At 39.7% G+C, this 11,564-nt stretch overlaps 3 protein-coding genes across 8 annotated transcripts in view; 1 reads left to right on the top strand and 2 right to left on the bottom strand.

Annotated features, from left to right (window-relative positions):
• Window positions 1-288: 288 nt before the first annotated feature.
• On the bottom strand, window positions 289-9,470 carry LOC107222139 (protein-L-isoaspartate(D-aspartate) O-methyltransferase). Of its 3 annotated transcripts, XM_015661374.2 has the most exons (6): window positions 9,336-9,470; window positions 3,532-3,621; window positions 3,200-3,339; window positions 1,782-2,010; window positions 1,453-1,538; window positions 289-1,045 (listed from the first exon to the last, which is right to left on the bottom strand). In XM_015661374.2, exons 2-6 carry the CDS (start codon window positions 3,584-3,586, stop codon window positions 857-859), a joined length of 699 nt encoding a protein of 232 aa, XP_015516860.1. In that variant the 5' UTR covers window positions 3,587-3,621; window positions 9,336-9,470; the 3' UTR covers window positions 289-856. The 3 variants fall into 3 exon arrangements, with proteins under 3 accessions (XP_015516860.1, XP_046591391.1, XP_046591392.1); XM_046735435.1 differs by lacking the exons at window positions 3,532-3,621; window positions 9,336-9,470 and adding an exon at window positions 3,406-3,524; XM_046735436.1 differs by lacking the exons at window positions 3,532-3,621; window positions 9,336-9,470 and adding an exon at window positions 3,406-3,524 and having other exon boundaries at window positions 926-1,065.
• Window positions 3,939-9,999, top strand: LOC107222138 (facilitated trehalose transporter Tret1). Of its 2 annotated transcripts, none has more exons than XM_046735428.1 (6): window positions 3,939-4,158; window positions 5,103-5,177; window positions 5,289-5,763; window positions 6,594-7,161; window positions 7,687-7,888; window positions 8,028-9,999. In XM_046735428.1, the coding sequence occupies exons 3-6, from the start codon at window positions 5,649-5,651 to the stop codon at window positions 8,667-8,669; spliced, it is 1,527 nt and encodes a 508-aa protein (XP_046591384.1). In that variant the 5' UTR covers window positions 3,939-4,158; window positions 5,103-5,177; window positions 5,289-5,648; the 3' UTR covers window positions 8,670-9,999. The 2 variants fall into 2 exon arrangements, with proteins under 2 accessions (XP_046591384.1, XP_046591383.1); XM_046735427.1 differs by having other exon boundaries at window positions 5,245-5,763.
• The window catches only part of LOC107222135 (WW domain-binding protein 4), a 30,035-nt gene continuing 27,595 nt past the window's right edge, over window positions 9,125-11,564 (bottom strand). For all 3 annotated transcript variants that reach the window (XM_046735432.1, XM_046735433.1, XM_015661369.2), the window contains exon 7: window positions 9,125-10,906. In XM_046735432.1, coding sequence (XP_046591388.1) covers window positions 10,693-10,906 — 214 coding nt within the window. In that variant the 3' untranslated portion in view covers window positions 9,125-10,692. The remainder of the gene's footprint in view (window positions 10,907-11,564) is intronic.

The raw sequence follows: 11,564 nt of genomic DNA, 5'->3' as shown, positions 1-11,564 counted from the left end.
TACTATTGACTTACAAGTAAATCTGAATCCATGTGTTCAAGGAAAAATATGTATGTATAAATGTATATTTTATTTTTTATGCATTAATGAAAAAGTAATAAATTATTTTTTATCTAATTATGTATATAACGTATGATATATTCAGCTACTTCTAAATTCAAACTTTACCAACGTGTAGCCTATTCGTGTATACATATACAATTTTCAATATAATCCAGACACGGTAGATTTTAAAAAGTAAAATTTAAAATTTAATTAGTAATTAGCGAAATCGTAATGACAATAATGTAATGTAATACAATGTTTATTTAGCTGTGTAAATACAATCAGTGCAATGAATACAATGAATACAAAGAACACAAAGTGTGCAACAGAATAAATTGAAAACATAAAATTACAAGTAAAATTGGGAACATAAATTTCAACATTCTGAATTATAAAATTTAAATTGCGAAGAAGCTGGTTAAGTTCGAACTAATTCAGTTAAAACAGAGGCGATAATAGTAATAATAACAACAACAACAACAACAACAACAATAATAATAATAATAATAATCATCGGATCCTTCTATATGTATGTATTCTGACAATGTCTCTAAATCTCTTCTTTCTTCTGTATCTCTCTTTGCCAACTCCGACTTCCAAAATTCGTACTTTATCGTTGAATTTTCATTTTGCGCGATCCCGCGTATAACGTAGGTATGTGAATAATGCGATACACGCGGATTGCAATTTATATAAGAAATATATGACCAATTAATTTGGCATTTGGCTGGAGAGCATTTTAGGAATCGTATGAAATTATGAGGACTCGACTAAAATGATGCTGTTAATTATTTTTTTTTTCTTCTATAATTCAGTTTAAATTAGCTAGCTGAGCCTTAGCGTCGGTCAATGGAACGTACATGACCTGCATTAATTTTTTCGTCGTTATAGATCCGTTGGGATTTTTGTCGACTTGAACGAAGTCCTGGTACCGTTGAAATCCTTGGATTGCGACAACGGGGCATAGAAGACGACCGCCGGGCGCCAACTGGCTTACTAACTGCGGCGAGTGAAAGATATCTGATATGCGTAATTATTTAAAACTCAACACTGAAACTCATTCATTTCGCTACAGCAGATATGCCAATTTAAGCCTATATATAATACATATAATTATACGAATACACAGCGTCTTCAAGCAGCGCGCAGCTGCAGTGGAGCTTATTATAGGTATACACGAGAAGATCAAACTGATTCAGTAACAGCGTGGTGAAGAGATCTTTGGATCAACAAATTGCGCACCTGTAGCGAAATGAAAGCGTGCCGAAAAGAAAGACGACAATTGGGAAACTGAAGGATAGAAAAAAAAAATCGCTCTTTCTTCCAGAGGGATTTGAAATCACGAAACTTCCCAATCCAGCAGACTAGGTCGAATAGTGAAATTAAAATTTGCCAAGGTCAACTCACGGTTTCAGGCAAAGAATCAGCCGCGGCACCAACGTGTATTGCATCGTAGGGACCGTCCGCTTCATGTCCTAGTCTACCATCCCCGACTGTAACGTTAAAACGATGTATACAATGCAGTAAAAAGAAAAATTTCCAATAAAAAGACATCACGGAAAGATAAAACTCTTGACTACGTATAAAAGTGCAAAATACATGAAAAATTGTAAGACGATAATGTCGTTTATTCATATAAGCTACTCGAAATTGAGACTTTTCATAACAGAATTGGTAGAGCGGGTTGGAATTTTTATATTTCTTTATATTATATTTTATTTTATTTTTTATAGTACCAACAAACTTGATTCGCCCGTCCTGCACTAAATCGGGCCTGTCCAGTTCGACGTTTTTCCTCGAGTCTTCAACCAACTCGGGGATGTGCTCGAGGCCGACGACGAGTCCTCCGGACCCAACCATGTGAGCCATGCAAGCAGTGAGGTAGCCACTTCCGCTGCCTACGTCCAGGGCGTGGGCGCCTTTCCGCGACAATTGTTCCGTCATCATTGTCAGGGCGTAAGCGTGCTATGACAGAAATCAAATTTCACGGTTGAAGATTTCGGCTATTCGAATGTAACGTTCCCTTCTGTTTCCCCAATAAAACGTCAGATTCAGAAGTTGAGTATGAATAGGACACGGAAGTGAAAGAGAATTTTAATTGTTCACCTTTCTCTTTTTTTTGCTGGATGAAAAATCTTTCGTCTATAATAATTTCGTTACTTCTATGAATTGATTAATTAATCGAGTTTCAGAGGTGCGAAGTTGAGCTTTTCGCGGGAAATTTTTGCACCGTTGCTAATTCTTCGTTTTCTGTATTTCTTTTTTTTTTTCAAACTTGACTCATTATCTTCGTCTCAGAGAAGATTCGTTAATTCCGCACTAAGTTGATGCTAAAAGTATAATTTATAATTGCGTATCTAATTAAATACAGCGATAAGATGGAAAATTACCAATAAACGACAAAGAAATTGTATTCTCAATATAGATACAAGAGAAGCTATGTGTAAAGAGATAATAGGGTTACGAAGATACCCCCATTTCATGTTCGACGACGACGACCATCAATCAATTAACACTCGCAATTTGCGTTTACGGATCTTTGACAATCTGTTGCCCTGCTGCGATATAAATGTCACAGATTTGTTTTACAAATGAATATGTTCTTTTTTTTTTGTCGCAGCCGTATAATAAATCTACGGAGACCAAGAGCAGCTCAAGGTAACCAAGATTTGCGAAATTGCGAACGTGAAATGCAATATTCGAGCATTACATCGATGTTGTTGGAAAAAGTGAGACATTGTTGATTCGGAATTGAAAAATAAATACAACCTAGGCTATTTGCAACGCTCCGTTAAAACAACCGTGACAGTTGCAACGAGTGGAGAGAACACTAAAGTCAGGTGTTGATTTTGTAAGATAGGATCGTGCAAAATGTATAAGGTAGGTAAATAAAAATGCAGCCAGCTATGCGAAACCATTGTCACGATCTTATCTTATTTTTCAAGATTTCTGTGTCATGAAATATAAATAATCGATAATAATTGACATAAAAAATCCTTCCAGTTTTCACACCGAAGCCGATCGTGTGGCAAGAATGCTGTTTTCCATCAGTTGTTAAAGATTCCGCCATTCCCCATTATTCGAAAATAATTTGAAATCATTCTATGCTTTGTAAAAGAAATTTGAATGTAAAATATTTATAAAAAACATTTACCATGTGGGGCGCACTTATGGTGACGTTGTAGCCAATTTTTCTTGGCTTATCCAAGTAAGGGTCAGACTCGTGGCAATATTTCCCTCTGTCAATTGCCAGCATAGCATCTTCTGCTTTATCCGATCCAATTATCCCGGCGCCTATAACGTAATTACCCAATTTACGCGTGATATATATACATATACGGAGGTCTAATGATCGCGTACCTAATTCATACATTATCATCACACTAATGTACAGTCTGAAACGGCCGACGATTGTATAATAAAGACGGAAATTCGTATATACGCGGCGTAACGATGCGGACATTTCTTCAATTCACTGTAACTCACTTTTCAGCTTTGCGACCATCTCTTGATTAGTTACCCCGTTGCAGTGCCATGCCATCCTCTTCTATTCCTCAGCTTTCTCGAGGAGCGTATCTATCCAGCAAGAAAGTACATACAATAAATTCAACGATACTCGCAAGATAGGAAACGATAATCCGAGCGAATGACACAGCGGCGAAGAGCGCATCGCGATCTTAAAAAGGTCCGTTTAAACATTTATAGAACGATCCGTGACGACTGTGAATGTAAAGCTGCGGCACGTGGAGGTCTCCAAGCGTCTCTGATCCGCGGCTAAAGCTCAACTTTCTCACTGTACAAGGTACGGTCAGCAAAGGTCTCTGTAGTATTGATTTCGTACGTTGGATTCCCGGGTTTTGTTGGGTTCAGTCGATTCACGGTCGCGACTCTATCTGGTTGCATATGGGCGCGCTCTGGAATATGCAGGAACCTAGGTCGTGAGTCGAGATTCCACAGCCACCGTGACCCACTTCACCGGCTTGACCCAGTCCTTATCCCGTAGGACTCTGTCAGTGGGGGAAAATGGTGAGAAACGGAAGTACTTGGGCCGAGCTTCCCGAGTGATAAACGTGGTGTCGGAGTAGCCTGGTTTATGCAAAATACACCGAGAAGGTAACAGTAATTAACATCGACGTTTCGAGTACCGTGAAAAAAGTCACCCAATTTTTCTGTGCTTCGATTAAATTTCTATAGAGTGATATGTTTACTTGAATATGACGGTCTCTCTCTCTCTCTCTCTCTCTTTAACTCATCATCTGCGATTCCGAATGATGTAACAGTGGATTGCAATTTCAAAGTTGACTATGTGAATTTGAAACGAACTTTGTTTGTTGATTCTACCTTGTTTGATTTGATTAAATCACTTGAATCGAGGTGTGTGGAACTATTCTTGTACCGTTTGAAACAGACCGCATTAATTACTTGACATTAGATACGCGATGAGTTCATGCACCGTGGCTGGTGTTATATTCTCGGTAGAAATGGGGGACAAATTACTAGATTGTTGGCACAAAATAGATGATTGCAGCTGAGAGAGTGGGAAGGGGGGCTATTTGAAGTCGGCGTCAAGTTCACGGTGAAAAATCTTACACACCGAGGATTTATGTAAAGCTCACGTCGGAAGTGTCTCTTGGAACTGTGCGGGAGAAAAATTTATGAACCGTTGCAATTCTCGTATTGCCAAAGAGTTCTGTAAATTAATATAGCGTGTAGTTTAAGTCTGGAGTTGTTATATCTTGAGACGTGTGATATATATACGATCAGGCTATGACAATTATTCGCTGATAATGAAACTGTACCTGTTCAACAGAGATGCGCGGAATGATACTTCCGAATTATTGTCGTCTCGTCTGCTCGTCTTTGAAAATTTTTTTTCCACCACCTACTCGAAAGTTGATCTCTTTAATCCTCGACGACAATATGAAATTACGTGGTTAATGCATAAATCAAGAGAGAAAGAACGGACTGATGGTTCAGTTGACGCACGTGGAGAGTGTCTGGTGTACCGATGAGTTGTGAAAGAATCGCATGAGTCTTTATTTTCACATATTTTTCAGAATGTTTCGACCGAAAATCCAGTTTCATCTCAAGGCCTCAAAAGACGAGAGATTTTTTTCTCAAAGAAATGATGAGTAAGCTGAGACCTGATATGTACCGAGTTTAGAGAAGCAATAATTGCTGAGGTTCCATTTTTTTCAGACGTTTCATTCGGCGGTCGGTTGACGAAAATTCGTGGGTTTCAGACGACCTTGATAAACTTTGAGTGACTGTAGCCGGAGCAAATGTTAGAAATCAGCGATGCGGCGTCGGCAGTGCAGCCTCTTGCCGCATCGCGAAATTGATTCTATAAGGTGCAACTCTGTCGGCTTCTCGGACTGGAGGACTGGCGTCAGGGAGGAAGATAAACGGCGGCAGGCAAGATAAAGCTCTCCTGCTCCTACAGCAGACGCAAGCTCCTCCCTGCAGTTTCCGATGCTACGGATTTACTATAAATTGAGTTGAGTTGATCTCGCCACGGTCAGACGATGGGTTTCCAGCTTCTGTTACACTGTTGAAGGATTGCTGTGACTACTTGTACAGCCACGTTATCGTTGAAAACACTTATGGTCACGTGCCGAGAACATTTGGTTGAAACACAACCATCCGACATGGATAAAGAAAAGTGCACCCCCGTTCGGGAATCGGGAAAATATCAACAAATCATCGCTGCTGTGACAAGTGTGTATAATAACAAATATAAACATTCGTGGGTACTTTTATAAATATGCGTAGCTCTAAATTTTGTGCGTCGTAATGATTAAAGTAAAAATAACTTTAGAGTTAAACTTGCGGGGGTTGAAAGTTGGTTTTTTCAGTTACCCGTGCCTTCAACTACAGTATAAGTTTTGTCTAAAATGTTTATAGGAATATCCGTCACATTGAAATTGGCGGGAGATAGATGGGGGTGAAATTATTCAATTGATGTGCACTTTGACTTTGAATTTGACTTGAAGTTCGTAATTATTTATGGAATATATCGCGATAAAAAAAAATCTACAATCTCAGTCGGAATTATTCATAAATGGTTCATCTAAAACATAAATCGTCCAGATCAGAATACTCTGCGTCGTATACCTTTCATTTTTCATTTCAATTCTGTGTTTGTATAAATGGACAACGTGTCATTACTGTCGATTTGTGAACACAAATACATCAGTTGTCGCGATATTAATTAGTATAGCTTTATGCATCAATCCTTGACGTCTCAATGAACTTTTCCTTCTTACGTACGGATTACTTAAGGAGTCCCATTACCTAATCAAAGGAAAAGGCATTGGACTAAATCAAAGCTGCAAGTCTTTCTAAAAAACCCGGGATCGAATGAAAGGCTTGGAATGACTTGTCACTGATACTCTAGTAACTTTGCATGACTTTAAGCCACTTCCCACGACTCAAGAATGAACCAAAATGACTTTTGGCAGACGAGGACAGTGTCACCCCTTTGGTTCCCTATCCTGAATGAATCGACCATTTTCTCCCCTAAATATAACTTTGTTTCAAACTTTCAGTCAACCTGGCCGCGTTCGCGTACGGAACAATGGTAGGCTGGACATCACCGATGACACCGCAACTCCAGAGTGATAATCCGCCTGTTGGAGTTGAACCAATGTCGGATGAGGGTGCTTCGTGGCTTGGAGGCTCCCTCTGCGTTGGGGGTCTTCTGGGCACTCCGCTCTTTGGCATGATGGCGGAAAAATTTGGGCGGAAAACTGCCGGATACTTGGTGGCGATGCCTTACGGAATTTGCTGGCTCGTCACCATATTCGCCCAGGATCAGAGCTACCTCTTCGTGGCTCGTTTCTTCGCCGGAATCGGTGGCGCCGGTGCAATTTTGGTGGTTCCCCTCTACGTCGGGGAAATCGCGAGCAACGACATCCGCGGGATGCTTGGCAGCCTGCTCGTCTTCTTCATCAACATTGGTATCCTCCTCACATACGTTCTGGGGACTCTCCTGTCCTTCCGTGTCTTCGCCATTTGTGCTTCGGTTATCCCCATGGTTTATCTCGGGGCGTTTATATTCATGCCCGAATCGCCGACGTATCTCGTTCGCTGTGAACGGATGTCGGAGGCTGGAAGGTAGGTCGTATGGATTCAAACTTTCCGTCATGTTTTCAAAAGATCACCGATTAATTTTGCTCGGGAAATTGTTCAACGATATTCATTGTGACTTACTTTTACCGTTATCGAAAGACCCGAGACGCTTTTTAGTTTCGTCTTAATACGATCATTATTTCGAGTCATTGTACCGACGTCCCGATTCTCGAGCAAGACTTGATGGTGTTGGTTCACACCGATTCCATTAATTGAAAAACAAATTACGTATGATCGCAAAATAAGCTCAGTTCCGAGTATTCCTGACCGATATTTTTATCGGAGATTACAGCAGCGTGGTAGTTATAATAATCAGTGTTCTCGTACGTCTCGCTGAATGGATGGAGTGTAAGAGGCCGAGGAGATAAATTGAGCAGGAAGATTTTTGTCTGCTATTTATAGTGTGCTTTGTATTCTGATTGGTCTATTGACACATGTCGCCATTGGTAGACAAAAGAATGTTAATTTATGGCAAACGTGCTACACGAATAGATTTACGCTTGTTGACAGATCTTTGCTGTGGCTTCGAGGTGGCGAGCGAGAAGTCGTGGACAAGGAGCTCGCCTTTCTGAGCTCAATGGCCAAGGAGTCAATCGTGTCACAGCAGAAGGTCGGCTTCAAGGACTTGTTCAAAACCCGTAGAACGATCAAGGGTGTTATAATCGCGTTCGGCCTCCTCGGCGGGCAACAGCTCTCCGGAATTTTTGCCATAGTAAGTAACCAGGGTCGGCTTCATCGTCTCGCAAAAAGCTCCGCTTCCCAACCAACGACATACACATCATTCTCAGCATCATCTTCATCGATTTATTCATACCGAGCGGTAAATAACGATTGTTTAATCATCGTTTCAGATGAGTTACTCGGCGACGATATTCAAGGCTGCGGGTAGTTCGTTGTCCCCTGACATGGCCGCAATTATTGTTGGAGCCATTCAAGTATTCGGCTCGAACATATCGACGGCGATGATGGAACGCGCTGGAAGAAGACTATTGATTCTGATTTCTTGCGCCGGTATGTCCGTCTGCCTCTTCACACTCGGATTCTTTTCCTACTTCCAAAACCACGGTTACGAGGTAACGGCCTTCAGCTGGATTCCCGTAGCTGCGTTGTCGGCTTACGTGATCGTTTACTCCTTGGGCATGGGTCCAGTGCCATTTGTCGTCGCCTCGGAAGTCTTCAGTCCGGAGATTGCCGGGCTGGCCAATTCTGTCTCCATGGAGTTTCTGTGGATACTGGCCTTTCTGGTATTAAAATTTTTCCCGACCATTTCCGCTCTCGTCGGTATTTACGGGTGTTTCTTTATCTTCGGCGGGTTCACCGCGCTCACGTTCGTATTCACGTGGATTTTCGTCCCGGAAACCAAGGGCCGGTCTGTCGACTCCATTCTTCAAGAACTTGACGGAAACTCGAAACTCAGGGACCGTGCGAAGTACATCACGACCGAAGAGTCGAGCAAAACTGGCTCAAGTTCCGCCCCGCCAACTCAGGTATAGCTTATAAGAGATTTGTTTATAGAGCGATATTGTGGTTTTTGCGTGTTTACGTAAGTGAATGATCAAGTCCAGGCAGTCTTATGCCTTTACGATTGCGCAGTCGTGCCTTTTAGAAGAAGAAGTATTAAGAAAAAAGTAAAATTTCGCAAAAAGATTCGTTAAATCGGAGTTCAGAATAACTCGATAGATTTTTAGTAGAAAACAAAAAAAAAAAAACGTTGCATATATTTTCATTAGCTATTTGCATGTGTGACGCAGTACGTGAAGAGAGAAAACTCTAGCGTGATAATTGTTAGTTATTTTTTGAAAATTTTTACAATAATATCGAACGTCGAATTGTACGTTATATAAGAATATTCAAATTTCACACCGGGATCAGCTTTGCCAACCAAGCGAATGTTGTGAAGTAGGAACAATTCCAAATTTAGTTCAACATTTGTTGTTTTTGTTGAAACAAAAGAATTAACATATCGGCTTTGATTGATCGTTGACGAGTAGAATCTCTTCGCTTGTCTTCACTTTCGCGTCATTCTATTTTTGATAATTGTTATTAAAGGATCAGGGACCATGAGAATGATGGAATATTTTCGGGCATCGATGTTAGGCTAGCTAACTTTTGAAATTGCATAATTTTAACTTAAATGGCGAGCCCCAGTTTAAACTTACGTTTGAAAAACTGCCACGGGCTTCGCGCCAAGCAGCTAGATGTCAGTTATCAGCAGGTGAGAAGTCGTTTAATCGGGTCGTTCCACTTCGAAATTACAAGCGTATGTACGCGTTATTTGAATCCTCCGCTCTCGGACGATCGACTCGTGTGATGAATTTTAGAATTTTAGTTTAAAAAAAAAAAAGACGTATTAAAAGTAAATGTTTAGAAGAATGAGAATTATTGAGGTACAAACAATTGCGAGGGCTTTATAGGCCAGCAATTCTCAATGCAGCAGCGAGCGAGGCGCCACCGTTGGCGAATCGGTGACGTCTTGATCATCGACGCCATTTTGGAACACGACGCGGTTGTTTTTGAACACACATATCTACGGTGCGTAACAAATGAGATCGACTAATTCAGTTTGTAAATAACAATTTCGACCCGAGTTATCAGCTTTTGCTATTAAGGCGGATATCGTATTGGACATATCGTTGGTTTAAGAAAAATGTTGTATCATACGTTATAAGTATGTAACATAATTATTACATTATACAGATATGAATGTAACTTAGCATAGAGTATTTTTGTTGTAAATTTTAGCTATAAGTATTTATTTTTAACTTATAGATATTCATCGTTGTAATAAAATATACAATATATTTTAGTTTACAATTCGCTAAACACGTTTATATCTCAATCCCGTGTGTCTAATCGTCGTATTTTTCGCGTGTAAGTATGAACGAAAATTGCGAAATCTCATATCAGATTGATTATTCGCGCTCGGACCGTGAAAATAAACAATATTTTACGGTTTGAACATAAAAAACAACCTTCTGTGTATTACCGTAGAAAAATTATTCCCAAAATCAAGAACTGTAGGTATTTCTTATTTATTTATTTTTTTCCGCGAAAAACGGCATTAGTTGAACTTGCTTAAACACTTTCAGTCATTTGCCCATAATTTTTATAGTCCTAATTTCTTAAAATGTTCACACATCGAAATATTTTACTATTCAATGTAGTATTGATTCATTTATAAAAAGTACTGACAAATAGCAGGGAGTCAGTGGAAGAGAAACGTCACCAGAAAACAGATGACGAAATAAAAGTAAAAATAATTGAATTACTGGAACTTCTTATAGAGTGTTCGGTAAAAGAGTTTTCTTCGCCAACTCGACTTCACGAGATTTCCCGTTCTTTCAGGAAAGAATAGAAAATACTCTCCACAAATTGAATTAATACTAGTTGTCAATTAGCGAAGGAGAGGTGATTACGTCAGGACAAAGAGCGCACAGCTGTAGAAAAATCCCGAGAGCATTCCTAGGTGAATGTAGTTATTTATTTAGAAAAAAAAAAAAATTAAATTTAGGGTGTTTAATCGTCGTCTAGCCTTTTCCGAACGTTTTTGTTACCAAACTTGCGTTTTTTGAAGGTTGAGGGAACGGTCTCTTCATCGCTATCCCCGGCATCGACTCTGGATATTGTTTTCTCTTTGAAAATTCGCTGGGGCGCTTCTCGCTCCAACGAGGGAACCGAAACTGCGACAAATTCATGTTTCGGTAGCTGCAAATCGACCGGCTTCTTCTCGCTGAAATTATAACAATAAATTAATTTACTGGTTCGGTTCCTCAATTGAATTTCGAGGGCGAAAAGCAATTTGGATGTTCCTGTTACGTCATCCGGTAGTCGTAATCGTAATTAGACATTGAACATTATTCGGTATTCGAATACCGTTAAAACAACGGGAACCAAAATTCTCTGTCAGTTGAGTAAGATCCGATCCTCTTTTGTTTTGCTACAACGCTGAATCGCGATTTTGATACAGTTATAAATTTGTACGTAATATTAATGGTCGAGCTGGGATGAAACGTGAATGTCCCATAAAAAGGACTCTGCGAGGACAACATTGTGTAATATGCTCGAATCAATAAAATATAAACTGCTTTTTGTCATTTACATCCGAAGCGGTAATAACGACCTCTTTTGTCCGTCAATTTAATTTACCTCTAAATCCACAATATTACATTACATACATAAGCTATTCAATAATATTTTATGCGGCAAATAATACACGGACCAAAAAACTTTCCCATATCGAGAGAGACTGGACATCTCGTTTCATTCAATTAAAAAACTCCGATATGTTAGCGAAATTGATCGAACGATGAGAATTTGAAATAAAAAAAAATAAAAAAATAAAAAAAAAACGAAGTTCGTTAAAACGAAACTATTCTCCATTCAACGTA

This window comes from Neodiprion lecontei, chromosome 3, assembly GCF_021901455.1.
Source record: "Neodiprion lecontei isolate iyNeoLeco1 chromosome 3, iyNeoLeco1.1, whole genome shotgun sequence".
Taxonomy (NCBI): Eukaryota; Metazoa; Arthropoda; class Insecta; order Hymenoptera; family Diprionidae; genus Neodiprion; species Neodiprion lecontei.
Note: the sequence above shows the minus strand (reverse complement) of the source record. Positions and strands in the feature narration are given on the sequence as shown.